Source organism: Xiphophorus hellerii, chromosome 4, assembly GCF_003331165.1.
Source record: "Xiphophorus hellerii strain 12219 chromosome 4, Xiphophorus_hellerii-4.1, whole genome shotgun sequence".
NCBI lineage: Eukaryota > Metazoa > Chordata > Actinopteri > Cyprinodontiformes > Poeciliidae > Xiphophorus > Xiphophorus hellerii.
The window spans coordinates 31,608,838-31,627,603 of NC_045675.1; the positions used below are offsets into that span (position 1 = coordinate 31,608,838).

The 18,766-nt window shown below is 41.1% G+C and overlaps 1 protein-coding gene across 5 annotated transcripts in view; it reads left to right on the forward strand.

Annotated features, from left to right (window-relative positions):
* Positions 1 to 18,766, forward strand: part of mtss1lb (MTSS I-BAR domain containing 2b) — a 74,700-nt gene that overhangs the window by 16,950 nt on the left and 38,984 nt on the right. For all 5 annotated transcript variants that reach the window (XM_032559944.1, XM_032559945.1, XM_032559943.1 and 2 more), the window contains exons 2-3: positions 2,354 to 2,415; positions 3,294 to 3,367. In XM_032559944.1, coding sequence (XP_032415835.1) covers positions 2,354 to 2,415; positions 3,294 to 3,367 — 136 coding nt within the window. The remainder of the gene's footprint in view (positions 1 to 2,353; positions 2,416 to 3,293; positions 3,368 to 18,766) is intronic.

The following is an 18,766-nucleotide window of genomic DNA, read 5'->3' on the forward strand; positions in this document are numbered from 1 at the left end:
AAATCTCCCCCGTACCTTGTTCTCTGTTTGACGACAATAAACACACATAATATATAAGGTAAAAACATTGTCTGTTAGAATGGATTCAATTGTTTAGATACTTAAATAGCACATTTTTAGAAAAATGTTCGACAATATTGCCTACTAGCATAAGCTAAAGTTAATGTTAGCCACAAAGTTTAAACAAAGTAAAACTCACCTTTGTACCTTCGTATCCGTGAATGTATAACGAGACGTACATCTTAAAACCTTTCTCCAGCTTACTTATTAGAGCTTCGGATCGATGCACATCATTAATTGTCACCTTGGCCAAGCCCTGCAAGCACTTAGTGTAAAATGCCATTTTCAATAAACCGGAAGCGACCGAGCCGCTTAGACCCGAACATGGTAGCTGACGTGCAAAGAGCCCATACAGTGGATAAATCGAGTTATTGTTTTTGGGATACTGGGAAAACTATCGGGACACATTCTGTTATTTGGTTTGGCACATCATTCCGAACGGATCCCGTTACCGGCTCCAGATAACAACAGAATGAACTGAGCTTGCAGATTTAAGTCAGAGGGGGAACAGATAAACACAGAACACTCACACATTACTCGGTCGCCATGCGCTGTAGTCGGCTGGAGCTGCTAGAAATATGCAAATGAGGTGCAAAGCTGGAAAGACTCACTCTGTTATCTCCCATCCCCACTGCTTAAGCCCCACTGGCTGCTTTAAACACCCTGCAAAGGGAGTGTTGTGGATGAATCTGCAGGGGTGTGTGTGTGTGTGTGGTGGAGATGGTAGAGGGGGGTGCCTTCCAGTACACTACCACAGGGACATACGACTGTGATTTCAGACCAAATTAAGCCACATCAAACACACCGGATCAAAGAGTGTGCAGCCGTTACTGTCTGTACGAAGAGTCTGACATCCAGACCGGAAACCCACCCCCAACACACACACGCACACGCCAACACACACCCTCATGCATAGATACACCTTTCCTTCCTACTGTCTCCACTCAACCTTCACATTTCCAATTATTCCAGTGTTTGACTTGTTTCTGTCTGCAGATCCTCTACATCCCCTACAGACATTTGAACCTCACACTGAACATAGACACCCCTCTCCCCTTGCACACAATTTGCAAGCACTTAACAAGGTTGCAGGTTAACCTAGAGCAAGTATAATGTAATATGTTCAGGAGCTGAGAGGGAGAGAGGGCTGGATTAAAGAAGTGCTGGGAGAATGGGGGTTGCATCCATTAGAGACACACCTTCAGCTCCAGATAGTGTTAACGATCCAGGAATGTTCTCGTTGAGCCCTTTGATGCCGCTTGGTGCCAGTGGCCGTCGAGCACTGTGTGTGTGTATGAGTGTGTTTATGGGCATGTGAAAGCGCACACGCGTGTTTTGTGGTAGATGGATTAGATGGCTGCACCCGAAGGAGCGGAGGAGCTTGGGGAGATAAAGGAAGAGGTGAATGAAGGGTGAAAGCTGGGGGTGGGTACAATGTACCACTGGCATATGTTTTTGTGTGTGTGTGTGTGTGTGCGCGTGCGTGTGCGGGTGTTTATGTGTGAGTCTGTGGTGATGCTTTTGAGGATCTAAAAACAGGGAATTGAGTAAATGAAGTTGAAAACAAGGCAGATATGTAGAGCAAGATGCAACAGAATAGAGTGATGAGAAAATATCATGTGAGCCATTTCTGACTGAATAGAAACAGACATATTTGAATTATCTGTTAGAACAAGGAAGGAAAAGTCATATTTTAGGTATTTATTTGGAATTACACATCCAACATTATTCCCAAATACAAACTACATAATACCAAACACGCATATAGTTTTACAAAGTAAAAGCACTTTCAGTTTGTTTTAGAAATTCATCTTAGCTTATTACTGATGTTAACTCATTATTACTATTTTCTTCTGCAAATTTAAAATAATTGAATAAATATAACAACTTGTCAATTCTCGACAAACAGTAATTCGTGACCAATTCTTTTGCATGTTGAATTTAATGTTTAAAAAGGTGACTGTTAAATGTTCTTGTGTTGCAGTAGATCAAAGGATGTTACAGAATATAATTCCTAGCTGAAAACTGCAGTTGTCAAGTTTTGTTTCAAATATGTTTCAGCACCATAGTGGTACTTTGGGGATGAATGTTTCCAACCAGATCCAGTTAATTTTAAAACTTTTACATAATACACTTAGAAAGTCCAAAAGAAAATCATCCATTGTAACTGAACATGTTTTCTTTATTACTCTGGCTCCCTCTGTATCATAATTGCAGAGAAAATAAATGTACAGGAACTTTTTTAAGAAATGTTTGTTAGTAATAACTCATCTGACTGTGTTTGTGTTGCCAGTGCTCCTATCCTGTGTGGGAGGACTTCAGTGCCAAGGCCACCAAGCTGCATTCCCAGCTCCGGTAAGCTCTGCAGAAACCAAGAGATCCACTCTCTAAATAAAACAATATATACACACACATAACACCCCGCAGAAGTAGTCATGTTCATTAAACTTCTTCACACTTTGTCAGATTACAACCACAAACTTCAATGTGTTCTGTTTGAATTACAGAACACAGAATTACAAAGTAGTGCATGACTGTAAAGTGAAGAGATGATGCTAACTTTGGAGAAGCTGCAGAAATCGCAAGTTTGGTTGGAAGAGCCTGTCAGTAGTAGGACCGTCAGTTGTGCTCGCAAATCCTGCCTTTGTTACAAATAAAGAATGGCTCAAGGTGGTCTTGGATAAAAGCCATAAGAAGTACTGATCATGATTTGAGAATGTTTTTCTAGTCAGTAGTTAGGATAGTTGAAAAAATGATGGAATTAATGGATGGAGCTAAGTGTGCTGGTTAGAACAAGCCCATTAAAGTCCAGACCTTAACCCAGCTGAGAATTTTGTGACTAGACAATAAAATTAATTGTCAAAGATTTGCCACATCTAATACGACTGAGCTTGAGCTATTTTGAAAGAAGATGTGCAAAGCTGCTGAAGAGTTCACCCCAAAAGCTTTTCTACAAAGTACTGCTAAAGTATTGATTCGCGGGGCTGAAGACATCACTGCTGTACATTGTTTCTGTATGTTTGTCACTAAGACTGCCAATTAAACACCATGAAGTTTATGGTTGGAATATGGCAACGCAAGTTGAAGGAGTACTTTTGCAAGACAATGTATCATTGCGTAAAGACCTCAGTAGATGCAAATAGTAAACTTTATCACCACTCTATTAGTCTGATATTTCCTGTATTGATTTTTGATCTGATATAATGAATAAAAATGTGTTTTTATCCACATAGAACCACTGTTCTGGCTGCTGTGTCCTTCCTGGATGCCTTTCAGAAAGTGGCAGACATGGCTACCAACACTAGAGGTAGGTCTGGGAATAGAGAAGAATATCTATGTGTGTAAAAAAAACTATAACTGTTGGTTTTCTGTCCATTGTTTCCTCCACTTTTGTCATTGCTCTTGGAAGCGTGCTCAGTGAACTGGTGAAAGGGTTTCCAGCAGCCTAGAGGAACACGAGGTTACAAAGTTAGACAGAAAACTACAAGGCTGGTTAAAGACACTGAGAAATGATAGAAACACAGGTGGTCATTCACTGGCTGAGATTCCTCATAGGATGTCTGTAGCTAAAGCACTTGGAATTGGAGAATCTGTGTGTCAGTTAAAACGGTTCTGGTATATTGGTGTCTTGTTCATAAGTGATGGTGCTGCTTTAGCCTGGTGTTGCAAAGAAAGAGCAGAGCCAAAAAGTGATGTACCCATTCATCTGTGGTCATGACCCTCATATAGATCATGAGGGTCATGATCTATATGTCATATGACATATAGATCATGGCCTTAAGGACAAATGACTGAATGGAGGTTCCTCTCTAAGCTAGCTGGACTAAGACTTAAGGCTCCCCCATACTTCATCCTAAGCTAAAGAGTTGACACATTGTTGCTGACTGTTCATATTCACACACACCTTCAAGTCACGGCGTAGTTCACCTTGAAGACACCTCTACCAATTCACTATACATCACACTACCTTGTATCCGCTGGAGTTCCCTCCCTGAATCCTCTACTTTGGTTTTATGAAGCAGTGACAGAGACAGCGCTGCACCTTTCTGCAGACAGCCTCCTTCGTGGACGATGACGCTGCAATTTCCAACCAGGAGTTATTAAATATTAGTTAGTGAAGAATCGTATAAGCATACATAACTGCTCATTGCATATAGCAAAAACTACTCAAACTGATGATGAGAGACTTTCATTGGAAAACAGAGTGTCTTCAGTCAGAGGCTTCTTCAAATTCACTGTAATACAGACCACTGTAGTGGTCACCAACAGCCATCACCATTTGCAATAACTCTTTCTGGAATTGATATGAGTTACAACATTTAATTCCCCTGTGGGATTAATAAAATGTTTTTGAACTGAATTGAACTGAAAATCATTCATGTCTCTTGTGGATACAAAAACCTGATATTGGAATAGAACTAGCTAAAGCGAAATATCAACATTGCTGTCCGTGCGCATTTCACAAAACACTAACAAACATCTGACCAACCAGACAACACTTTGCACAGAGCTTTGTGGAAATAGTTCGACCCGGGGCTGGTGCTGAGTTTGGCAGTCTGCTGCCACTGTGCAAATAAAATGATACATTTATGTCAAAGAGAACCGACTTCAGCACTTCAGATGAAGTATGAGTGAACCTTTAGAGATAGATTAAGGAACAGAGCTTCTACTCCCTCGTGTTGAGAGGAATCAGATGTAGTTTGAGCACCTGACCAGATGGCCTCATTTGGAGCTTTTCTACTCATGCCCTGATGGTAGGACACCCCGGGGCAGATCCAAAGCTCAGCCGAGGGGCTGTGTTTGTGTTCCAGCCTGGCAGTGATGACAGATGATGGTAGAGGAGATTCCACTCTCCACTGCAGACTTACAGAAGACCTGTATCTTGGTGCAAAGACTGAAGGACCAAAGGGTCCTCAAAAAGTACTCTGCTCTTTCCCCTCTTCACTGTTGCATCCCCACAGTGATCGCAGAGGTTTTCATCTTCCTCCATCACTTCTACCTCCTCTCCTGGGATGGAAATAGTGTCTGTCATTTTCCCTTTTCCCTTACATCTACAGCCATCTCATTTGTGTTGTTCACATTCAAAATGATGACAAAAGAAATCCTTGGATTGAGGACAGGACTCAATACAGTTCCCAAGAAAACTTGCTTATTCCTGTCTTTATGAATATTACTATGGACTGCTGGAGAGTCATGATGGAACAACAAGTTGCCATGTTCCCACAATGTTGGGAGCATGAAGTCACCCCAAATCATTTTTGTAATATTACAGCAATCTTTAGCAACAATAAGTTGCCTAACCCTAGCTGAACTTTAAAGGATTCTGTACTTTGTCATTTTAAGCTGGTTTAAGTTTTTTTTTGCTGTTGACATGTTTAGTATCCCACCAGGATGCAACACAGGGAAATCCTCCTGCTGTTGTTATTTATTAGGTGCAGATGTGATACAGTGTGTGGGATGAAGATGTGTGTGTGTGTGCATTTGCGCACAGGGGTGTGTGTGTGTGTATGTGTGTGTGCACCACACCGGGTGGGCTCCAACAACCAAGGATGCAGGAAGAGGCTCATGCTGCTTTTACTGGCCAGACAGGAAGTCTCTAAGCTTTGTCAGCTTATACCAAATGTGCTTCCGTTGCTGCAAATGTACGAAAATATAACGCAAATGATGCAGTTCTACTGACGCACGCTGCTCACCAGAGCCTCGTTGTGCTTCCTGTACTGATGAGTCACTCCACGAGCTAGCATCTGTCTAATGCTCTTTTTCACTGTGTGAGGCTCTGTGATGGATCTGCTAAATGAAAGGCAGCAGAAGACGGCAGTAACGATGAGACGCTCTGCCCTCATGCTGTATGAAAGCACTTCTTCTTATAGCGGGCCTGAATCCAACCCAAAGCGTACTGATGATCCTACTCTCTGCTCTTGGACCCAAGACTTTGGTTTTAGGATGTGACAAATTTTTAAATCAAAAACGTGAAGTATTTTGGACTTGGGTTGAATAGAACTGAGTTGAATTTGGTGCTTTGCTGTACGTACTGATTGTGATGCAGAGTCAGATTAATTAGGCTGGTGTGACATGCTGCATGCGAAGGGCTAAATAAAGAGGCATGGAGGGAAACGGTCAGAAAACTTTCCCAGAGAAGTGTTTGTTGGATTGTCAGTGATAAGATGAGAATAAGGAGAAGAAAAAACAAACACAACCACGAGGATTTGAGGACAGAGAGCCCCCGGATGTATTTTTAATTAGTAGAATGGAAAAATGTCACAAAATACAGCATGTGGGATTTATGGGTGTTTTTTAGCTTCTGACGAGTTGAACAAAGGCAGCCTGGAGGACAGGAGCTGAAGTTTGCGCTGCGTTTGGGTTTGTGACGGTGTGTGTGTGTTAGAGGGAAACTCAACACGTTGGTGAAATCCAGCGGGAGGAGGTGTGCAAGTGTTTGCGAATTCCCCATCGGGGGGTGAAGCGGAGGCCACTCTCAGATGAACCATCCACATTTCCTCTCTCTGTCTGATGGGAGAGTAAAACGCAACAACGACGGAACAAAAACTAGAACGGCGAGAAATTCTCCATTCTGCTGCTACTTAACTCCACCACGAACGGAGGATACCAACCTTTTATATGTCAGAAGATTACACATATTTTAATGATTTCACTGGAAGATTTTCTTGCATTTTTTCGCTGATTCTATCTGTGAGCTTCTGTCACCACCCTCTTCCTCTTCAGTCACAGTCATCTCTAAAGTCCACACACCCCTGTTAAATACCAAGCTCTTGTCATGTACAAAAACAGGACAAACCTTCCTGTACAATTCCACTAAAAACACCTTTTAGAAAAAAAAAAAAAAAAAAAGGTCTTTGGGGTTTAGCTAATACTTTCTTGGGCATATTTTGATTAAATTCTATTTTATTTGTTTTATTTGATGAATCCAAAACTTGGAATTTGGATTTCTTTTCTCATTAAGTCATTTTTTGTTGATTTTGACATAGGCTTTGTATTTGTAGTATACATGTACAGTACAGACCAAAAGTTTGGACACACTTTCTCATTGAATTCAACAACAACTTTTGGTCTGTACTGTATATGTAATGACATGAAATGCACGATATGAGATCAGAATCCCAATATATTCGATAACTTTGGACGATAACTTTGGTATCTAACTGAGACGCTGGGATGTTTTTAGGGTCTCTTTGCACATCCTGCTCCTGTTCTTGCCAGGTGTGGTAGACTTACGTCTAATTTTGTCTAGTGTTCAAGGCCTTCTCCTGGCTAGCTAGTTAAATCGCTAGCTAGCTATTTAGCTAACTAGCTATTTAGCTAACTAGCTATCTAATAAAATATCTATCTGTCTAGTTACATAAATAGCTGGCTAGCTCTCTAGATAGATGTTTTGTTTCTTTCTCCTACACTTGATCTGCAGTAGCAGCAGTAAAACTGGACCAGTTCACAGACTCCCATGGTACACATTTAGCCGCACACAGAGCAATGAAGCACAAACGTGCGTTCTTGCATTTCTGCGTGCCTCTGTGTTAGTTTGTGCGGGACACAGCACTGATGGAGATGATTATCTGATGGTACAGAATGCCTGGTGGTTTTATTGCCCGGCTGTCTGCCTGCACCCAGATACAAGTTTTCATTAAGAGCATCATAAATCTCATTAATGCACACAGGGCTCCCGTCTGGATGCCCTCATGCACAGATGCAAACATCTGCCGTTCTTTGTGCATTATGATGGAAACTGATCTCCCAGCTACAGATGAAAATAACCCTGCTTTCTACAAAACGAGACAGGAGCAGAAACAAACTAAGGTGTGGAGAGAAATCAGGCTGGAAGAGTCATTTTTAGAACTTTTATCATCTTGAATGAAGCCAAAGGAAGAGAGTCGGGGGCAGGAAGTAGAGAAGTTTATGGCCAATGTGGTCTTGATTTGGAGAAACACAACCACTAATACGACTGGTGTGACTACTGCTGTGACACAGAGTCTGCCAGAAACCTGGGCCACATTCACAAGAGCTCACAGTCGGTTCACCAAAGCAGAAATTTGATTTGGAACCAGTTTATTGATGGATAAACAGCTTACTGATGTATGGAACTCTATTAATAAAACATACTTAAAATACAATGAGAAGGAACTTATTTCATTTTTGGTGATGAAGAATCTCAAACTCTCATGGTTGTGTATCAAGAAATGATGAATAGGACAGTGGAGCTAAACTGCTAGACAATGTCAGTCACAGTAAATGATTATTTTATAAGATGCAAATGAGTATACCCTTATGAAACAACAGTATAACGAAGTATATTGGAAAATAGCATGAAATACATTAAGTACTGTATTCTCATATATTTAGAGTTTTAGTATTTATATTTTTCAATATACTGCAATATAAGCATAGACGATGTATGTACTGTATATACAGCTCTGGAACAAATGAAGAGACCAAAGTGATCAGTTTCTCCAATTTGACTTTTTATAGATATATGTTTGAGTAAAATTAACATTGTAGTTTTATTCTATGAACTATGAGAAATGAGAAAAGATGCAGTGCTTTCTGACCTCAGTGTCTGACTATTGTCTGCAGCTCCTCCAGAGCTACTCAGGCATTAGCTGGTTGTCTCTGACTAAAGCTTGGTCTTGGGGTTGTTGGATGACCATGTGTCTACATTATCATTTAGAAGTGTCAGCGTAAGCTGAGCTCAACTAAACGAATGTCTTTTGTTTTTTTTTAAATAATTTGAAACCTATGCATCATTTTCCTGCACTCCATAAAATCCCAATGAGATTCCTCGATGAGGTCGTTGTGGTAACAGGACAAAGTGACATGCAAATGCTCTCTGCAAAGGCACTGAAATAAAGGAGTTTTTGTTCAGGCGGTGTTATACATTTCTGTGTTTATGCGGTTTATTTGGGGCTGGCATTGAAGTCAGGGTTGACTGATGATTACCTGTTTGGGAGGCAAAATGAGGACGTCTTGACAAAAGGTAAATATAGAGACAGAAGTTTTCCTTATGCAGAAATCAGCATGTTGCCTCCTTCAAGCACCACCTGCAACTTCACAGAGACCCCCACCCACCTCAGCCTCACATCAACATGTTGGCTCTCTGCAAAGTGCTTGGAAGTGTCGACTTTCCACAAAGCACAGCAAGCCGTTTTCATGTTAGCTGGAACAGCGGAGACTCTTCATAGCTGCGACTCTGGCGTGCGATGCATGTTATCTCCCTGTTTTCTCTTCCTGACTCCGGCATCGGATCCACAATTCGCCCAATCGCGGTCGAGCTGAATCACATTTACCAGCACGGTTGCCTGGCAACAGAGAGGAGAGAAAGAGGAGCGTGTGAGAAAAAGGGACGGAAGTGGTGGCGGAGAAAAAAATAGCCGTGTTGTTGCCAAGAGGAGAGGAGAAAACTGAGGAAGATGGCTTAATTGCCTTTCACAGCTTGCATGCCTTTCACGGTCAACTGCCGATTCTGATCTTATCCAGCTGATCATGCAACAGAATTGCCCGAAGCAGGGTTCTGTACTCTGGCCTACATAATTTGGTTACAGTGAGGATTAGTCATGTCCTGACATTATTTTAACCCCACATGGGTAATGGAGTCCATTTTAAATACAACCACAATGAAGTGTTCTGTGATTGGTGAAGTATCACAGATCAGTCTCTGATGTTTTTCTACAGCTTGCATATGCTGAACAAGCTGCAGTTTTCTGCCCTTCACCAATCCCAGGTTTTTTTTATGTAATAAAATGAGACAATGATAAATTATGTCACAGAGTACCCTTGTTGCACACACAGTGAACTCACAAAAACTAATAATTTTCAAAAGTATCAAAGATTTCAACTTCAGGATTCAATTATATGTGGTATAAGTATATTAACATCTCATATATTGATTGATTCGGTAATATATGTCCACTCTCCCTTGTAAAGGTCTTAGAGGACATCTGTTGTCCACAGAGTCATACAAATGATCCCACTGATTTAAAAAAAAAACTTAGATCTGGACTCAGTTACAATTTGAAACATTTTAACCTTCCCATGCTGAAGTCATCTTTAGATATTGTTTGGATGCCTTCATGGAACAAATGCGTTGGCTTTGACTCATATAAAATAATCAAATTAACCCCCAGCTGCACTACATCAATGCCGACATAGACAGTCACTTCCATTTGCTTTGTTTTCTACTTTAGCCCAAAAGCAACCACTGGACTTTACTGAAATTGCAAGCAAACAAATATAAAACAGTACAAGTAGTGATATTACATCAGAATCAGTAAGAAGGCAGCAAACAGAAATCAGCTTAAACTTCCTGCATCAAATCTTCAATCAAGTCAAACCGATTTGTCCTAAAACTTTGATTCTGTTCCTCAAAACATAGCTAACATTGCTAAGAAAACGCACCATGGGTTTATGGGGTAATATGACCACATACAGAAAACTCTACAAATGGTTTTAATTCTTGAGTGGCTGTGCGATGTCCCTAATGCTGCCTTCACACCAGACGCGCTACGTGTCCAAAAAAAACATGTCCGATGCTTCGAGTTCGACGCATGTGCACTTTGAATGCAGACGCTTGAAGGTGCGTTGGCACTAAACGTGTTTTGAGCACCAGGTGTTTCAAGAGGTCTCCAGTCTGCTTGGCGTTCGCATATGCATTTGAACCGGACCAGAGTTCCCAAACTGAGACCGAGGTTTGTCGGCAAACCAGAGTTTGCTTTTTATGGTCCTCGTCAGAGTTTGCTTGCACAGTCACACCTGTCCAGACTTTCTAGGCAAACAAACTTTGATTGAGTATGATTAAAGCGGAATAAACAGTGAATGCAACCTTAGACCAGTTTTATTACTTAGCTTCTTTTGTCCCAATTTATTTTTCTTTGTGAAACATCATACAGAAATATGCCACATTTCTTCATCACATTGAACCACCACCTAAATGTCTCTTTCTTACATAATTTTGTTTGTTCTTTCTTAGTTTTTTTCTTCTTCTCACCTCTCTTCGTCTGTAAGTAGGCCATGGCTGATAGGTCTCTTGTTGTTGAGAGGGTTACCAAACAACATCATTGTCTCTAATTAAGCCTCGGCAACAGAGAGCATCTACTTCCCTCCCTTCTCTCCGCCTCTATCCCGTCTCTACCACCGTCTCTCGCTCTATCCACTGTCGTCCTCTTTCCTCCTCTCTTTTCCCCGGCATGCCATTGGTCTCCTACTTCCTGACGTGTTTTTCCCATCGAATCCCATCTCATGTTCTCGTCCTCCAGCCTTTTCTGTCCCTCCGTCCCCACCTCGGTCTCTGGCAGCTCTATGTGGACGTTTCCTCATGTCACAGAGCAGCATTGTCCCCGAGGTCAACAGCACAAGCTATGCTCTGTTGGACACACACACCGACACACACACACACACATGCAGTGCACTCTTTCAGTCAGCATGGGAAGTTGAGCTGATTGAATGTAGCTGCTCTGGGGCCAATCCTGTTTAATCGAACAAGAGGCTAGCTTGAGGAGTACGATGCATGTGGGAAAGAGTGCTTGCATGTGTGTGTGAATTCTGAAGGTATTGGTGTGAAGTGTCTTTTGTTGCATTATGTTCGTTTTTGTTTTTGCTTGTTTTTGTCATGAAAGTTTCAGCAAATGTCCTATTTGTGCAAAAATACCGAAGCATAAGGCATCTTCCTGGATTTTGCCTGTTGGTGTATGTGTGTGCACGGGCGTGTGCGTGTGTTAATGTGTGTGCTGTATGTGAGTGAGAGTTTGGTGTTAATCCGTAGCATTAACGGCCATCAGTCAGGCGTGAGAACCAATGTGGCTGCTGCTGCCTCAGCTGTATACTCGCAGTTTTGTCCCTGACCTTGTATTCGTTGCGGAAGGTTCCAGCACTGACCTTTTGTATGTAAAAGAAAAATGATAATCGTGTTATGATTTTTAACGTGTCAAAATCTATGTAAAGAATTAATTTAAATTAACGTGTTAATGTCCTGGCAAAAATGTTTGGACAGTTGGACGTAACCGGAGTACCAGGCAAGGACCAGCGCATTAACGTTAACAACATCATATTTTATTTAAAAAGACTCCAGGCTCAGACTCAAACTGTTTGCTCATACTGAAACCGCCTCATAAGGTGAGGGTAATATCTATTGCATAGATGACTTTGAACTAGATATTGGCTAATGGCAAATGGTTCCTGATGTCAATACTGACGTATCTGCCAAGCATTTGACCATTTACCTTATTATATTAAGGTAAATTGTAAAATCATTAATCATCATTGTTTGATTCTATGACATCCACTATTTGTCCTCTAGCTAACTACAGTGCCACAGAGTTTTGTACATGTGGAAAACTGACCTCGCAAAATAGAGATGCCATACATACTGCACATTAGCTACTCCCAGAGAACTGACACAAATGTTACTCAAATTAAGTATTCTATTAATGAGCTGAATGTATCGTTTGTTAATGTCATGGTAAACTATGCAGATGCTCTGTCAGCACTGATGAAGATTCACTTAGCTGAATACCTGAAGTGGCTCAAACTTATGGCAATCCTTCCTATTTCAGCCTCATGAAACCATGTTTAGGTTTAGGTTATATGTATCAAACCTATTAAATGACTTAATGGAAAGGGTAACAGATAATTTAGTCTTCTACAGTATGTGGTACGTGTCTTCATGTTTAGGCACACATAAAAACTTTTGGCGTACTCCAACATAAGCCATCTGCCATGTTAAGAAACAGAGACAGCCGTTTATAATATTAATCTATCTATTCTTTTTTTCATGTTTCTAAAACAGCTTATGTATTATTTGAGCATTGCTTTTTTTTAAAACATCCTAATAACGCTGTACACATTTCATAAAAACACAATTTATGGTAAAATCTGACATGCAAATATTTGGTGAAACTGTAACCTGTGACTTATAAAGCTTCAAGATGAAAAAAAAATGTCTTAGTCTTGACACATTGTTTTCTTGCTCTGCTTGTGCTATTCAGATTCAGTCCTCTATGTATTATTGCCCGGACTACAACAACCATATTGCTATATTTAGACCTCTGCAGTGTGTGACTCAGCACTCTGTCGTTCGGCTCCAAGTGGTTGTTGCACATTATTTTAAACAGTGTGACATATAGGGACACCTAGCTTAATAGCTTTTACGTGACATCGCACATAAATCCTTAAGCATAATAACAATATCACGTGTTTATTGTTGTACATTGCATCCCTAGAATACCAAACTATATATTACAGAAATGATATGTGAGTATAACTGCTGACTGCATTTACATTTACCAGTGTTTTATATGATGTAAGTACTGCATTAGTCCAAGATTAAAGAGGCATTCCTATTCCAGCAGGGATTAATATTCATTCACAGGCATACTTAATAGTCTAATCCTCTTTCTGTCATTCTGACACACCCACACTCAGTGACCACACCTCAGAATAGCTCATATACTGAACGCATCGATGCATATTACAGCATGCCCCAATCTGTAGAACGAACAAGTCATGCACCATGACTTTAAAACGTTATGCAGGTGCAAAACACAAATGTGAAGGTGAGTTTCTGTTTGCACGCAGATGCATTTTAACGCAGCAGAGTGTAAGATGTGGACCGAAGGCTGGCATGCGATGGGATGTGAATTTCAAGCTCTTTCCCAATTAGGGTGCAGCCATGTATGTTAATTATGTTTTTCGTGCCTTTGTGTGGGTAATACATGCAAATGATTCTGTAAGGAAATCAGAAAGAGCAGGTAGCCCTGCAGGGGTTTGTGAGTCGCCTGTTATACCTGTTAACACCAGCCTTGGCACAAATCAGACACCATAAAAACAAAGATAATATTTCCTGAATGACAGCTTTGCAGGGCTACCAGACCTCCAGGGTAGATATTCGGACTGTATTTTTATTGCTTTTGTACTCAATAAAGGGTCTCCTTCCAAGAACACACATCAGCAGGTCAACGTGTCAAACTTTTGGGTACAGCTGGAAAACACCAGGCATTTAGGAGCGTTTTAATAGCATTGTTTTACAGCTGAACTGCTGGCTTGTAAGGTGGCATGTTTTACTCTACGGTAAAAAACCCCACAAAAAAACCCCGCAGAGCAGTGAGAGTTCTTTTAGGTCAAACTTTGACATTTCAGCTTTTAAATTCCCTGAATAGCACTAGTATGTACACATTTTTAGTATGAAAATCAGGCTACCAGAACAAACCATAATAAAAAATATATTTACACTGATCGTAGTGTACAAAAAAAAAAAACAAACACTGCACCGCTGAATCAAAAAATGACACCCATTTTTCTCAATCTGGTCAGGTTTGTATTCTAATTGGATTTAGAAATATTTGATCTTCTGACTAAATTGGTGACATTTTTATGACATTATCAGTTCATTTCCGTTAATATTGCTCATCCAAAAAAGGTCTTAGGAGAAGAAAGAATGTTTTCTAACAGAGTGTATTAATTTAATGTTACAAACTTGGAGATTTCTGTAAATTGAATAATAAACCCAGATAAGGGTAAGTACATGTAGAATGAACATCCTCCATCACTTTTCTATCCTGATGGAATCTCTCCTCCTGCTGGTCACTCATTGATCAGATTCTCAGGAACCTGATCCAGATGTGAGAACAAGTCATGCATTTTGATGCTCATGTTGCTCCATAGTTCAGAGGATTGACCTGATTGAGCAAAACCAATGTGATTTTTGCATTCAGCAAATCAAAATGACCCTAAAACAACTGAAAAACCACAGACAATTTAATATGGCTGTTATTCTTCATTTTTGGAAACACCATAAATGTACACCCCATTCATACACTTTACACTTTTTCACATGTTGTCATGTTACAACTACAAACTTCAATTAATTGAAAATTAAAGTGGTATACCAACCTAAATGTAGTGGATGATTGTGAAATGGAATGGAAATTATACATGGTTTTCAAAATTTAGCAAAAATGTGCAAAGTGTGACATGCATTTACAATCTATAGTGTAATTGCTTCTTGGAGACATTGGGGATTTTTTTTTTTTTTTGCATTCCCTGGACTTTGACTTAACCATTCCTGAAATATAATAGTTTTGGACTAAGCTGCCTCATTCATTGGGCAGATATTTTAACAATTTATGGATAAGAATTCTTAACATTTCAAATGTCGTTTATTCAACACTTTTACCTCCCATCCTTTGTGTTTTAATGCAAACGAAAGAATGAACTCATGTAGCTTTCCAGCTGACAAGAATGAATTTATGTGGTACAAAATACCAGCACAGGACCATCTGAATAATAAAAGTATGTTAGGAACAAAAGCTTCCACTCCAACCTAATGTAAAATGCATTTGTTGGAGTAGGCAGAGCAGCAGAGAGCTCCGTTAGATCGTGTGTCATGGAGCCTCGAGAGGCCGGCATGTGCAGACAGCCCCGAAAATCAGCCACTCAACAGGCGACGCTCAGAGAAACACCTTCGCCTACGCCAACATCAAACAGCGGCTCCGGTGAAAGTCTGTTAATGGGTTGACCTCACAATGAAAGGTTTTCCTCTCATTTTAGGAACTCGGTTGTGACGTTTTGCCAAAAGATGTTTAATGATCCAAATGATCTGCTTTTTTGACTACTTGTACTAGACGTGTACCAGATAAATCGATGGATAGACAGGTTTTTGTCCGTGGGGCCTTTTGTTTGTTTCTCCCGTCTTCTTCACATGCGATCGCATGTTGGAAGAGGAGATTGACTGACAGATTGGGGTCTCGTCTGCAATGGGGGATTTGCTTTGGTCTTTCGGAGTGAAGAAGACGTTTTCGCCTGTGGATGTTCCAACCCTTACCTGTGATGATGGCGTGAGGATAGTGGCCAGGAGTCCCTGGGTAAAAGTGACTGAAATGAGCTTCCTCTGGCTATATGTGAGGGGTCAGTTGAGGTGGTTTGAGCATCTGATTCAGATGCCTCACCAATGATTCCCTTTGGATGTTTTCCAGTCATATCTCACCAGATGAGCGCCCAGGGCAGACCCAGAATTCACTTGAGGAACTCTAGTCTGACCTGGGAATGTGTTGAGATTTCTCTCTTGAGAACGATGTCTGGGTCTTAATCAGATTAGAGGAATAAATACCTGAATATAAAGTTCATATTTAGCAGGTCAGCAAGAAAACTAGCTCGCTAACTACTAATGTTATTGTTCTGCTTGAAGGTCTTTTTGCTGCGGTTTCTTGAATGATGTCAGAGCCAGCTGGCCTGGCTGTTTGCTCTCTGTGTCGATATTTTTAGCAACAGAATCTGTCCTTTGGCAACAGCCCACCACTTTTCAGTAAAAATGTCCTGTCTGGAGGCCTGTACTGTAGTTCCTCCTCGCTGTGGTCTCCAGGGAGTGACTGTGTATCTGTTTCAGTTTGTCTCATTTGTCTGTCCTTACATGAGTTTTGGTGAGTAGCCTGTGCGCGTAAGAGAGATTTAAAGCCTCTGTAGTCAAAGCCAAAGAACATGCGTTCTTTCCCAGATCCATCAGAATTTAGCCTAATCCACCAGCCCAGCAGAACCACAGCTCTACGGTATCATGGATGTTAGTCCGCTTTAATCAAACTCTAGATAGTTTTCCTAGATAGTCCGGTTAGTTTGGGGAGGTGTGATAAATTCAAACTCTGGTCCGCCTACAAACCTCAGTCTGGGTTTGGTTGTAGTGAACTCCGGTACGGTTCAAATGCATAAGTGACGGCCAACCAGATCGGAGTCCGCTCCAAAAGCAGGAAGTGGACAACAGTGCAGGGCATTCTGGGTAACTACAACCCAAACAAACACACAATTGTAGCACCAGTGTGAGAAAAGGCTCATGGTCTTTTACTAAAAACTGCTACTGGAGCTAATATCTGAAGCCATTCCATTTCATAAAGAAGGAAGTTGCACCCAGTGTCTTCTTAAAAAGGTTTTAGTGTTTGGTTCAGTGGTTCTTAGTGCAAAGGGTTTGGATCTTTGACTCAGTGCAGTGGGAAGGAGAACAACAGCAGCTGAAAATGTAACGAATGTTGCAGTTTTCTTCACAAATGGACCTGAGTTTTCCAGACTGTCAGGTGTTCCAGAGTTCTGGTTTTCATGACACTTGTGTAAATCTGGTCATGTGTGATTGATGGGAAAGAAAATGTCTGGCAGTGGTATTTTGCCTAACGTGTTAAAGAAAGTTCTTCAATGCCAATGTTGTTTGCCAACTTGTGTCTGCAGTCCTGAAGCAGTCACACGCTGCTGCTGGTATCTTCTGGTCTTTGAAAAATTTAAAAGTTTGTACATTTCTTTTATCACACAAAGGGAGCCATTTCAACACTCCCTAAAATGTGGGGGCTGTGCAGCATTTTCATTTAGACTGATGCAAGATGTCCATAACACTGGAGACGACGAGGGCGTTCTGTACACCGCAGGCTGATGCATGTTTGTCTGTTACGCATTCGCCTGAAGTTTCTTGACGTGCAACCAGGGAACTCTCCGTTTGTGTTAGGTTTCTTTTTAGCTTTCAAGTTTGTGTTTTGATGTGCGTTGATGTTTGGATGGTTGTTCCCAAAAGCTCCTTCGTTTCTAGGTTTCATGGTGAGAGAAGTAAGGCCCCAAGCTGAGACAGAGCCTGGGTACATGGGGAAAATTTTGTACATTTTGACACTTTTTCTACTTTATACATAAACAGTTGAACTGGGTAAACTGGTAACCACAGGATCTTAATTGTGCTTATCTGATGATTTTATATTTTCCTCACACGGTCGGACGCTACAACGTATCACTTTGTGTCGTTTGATGTCAGAACGTTGCTATAAATTTTCAACATCGAAAGTTTCAAACATAGTTAACATAGAAAATGAGATCTGAATCTTATTGCGGTTTTACCTGGTTAAATAAAGGAAATAATAAAATAAAAATAAGAAAATTGCATGAAGGATTTCATGCTGTTGTTCTGCTGTTGAAGTTTTCCTCAAAAGGACCAGCTACAGTCTGAGCTCAGCAATTTTAAGTCCTCAACATGCTACAGCTGCTGTTATGTCTGCACACCTCAACTTCATGCAAACCTCAGCTGTGTTGCATAAAACGCGATGAGATCAGTGTGGCGCTTGGCATTCTTTCTAAAAATACTTCCCCTGATTCCAGTCCCAACGCTGGAACGTGTTTAAAACGGTTGTAGCGTTCAAACACCGCAGTAGGAGTCTGACAAGTTGATGATGTGATTTATTACCATATCTAACCAAAATGCATCTTCAGATATCACGACTTTCATCCTCAGAGAGGCTTCTCCCAGCCCTCTACCTGGTGTGACCTTCACCTTCAGGATAATGTCTCATACCATAACGCTTTGCTTCAGCGAGCGCTCTAGGAGGTTTTCTACATGTGGTCTCGTTGGACCACGATTCAGACTGTACGTTTTACACGCCGCTGCATTAGTCGCGGCCTGATCTGGTGGGAGTGGTCGTCGAGTGAACACCGTCTCAGTTTTGGCGGTGAGAGAAATACGCAGACCTCGTGAATAATTCTGTTTAATCCCTGTGGGATCCTGGCTTCTGTCCGTCCTCCTGCCTGTCGTCTCATCATTTTACACGTTTCTTTCCCTCTATCTTTCTGCCTTCACTGTGGTCCCGGAGTTTCATTGTTGCTGTGTCACGGCACAGATGTAGGCGTCATGGTGGTTGCTGCAGTCGTCTGTAACCTTGGTAACTGCAGCCTCACCTTCTCAGGATTTAACCCT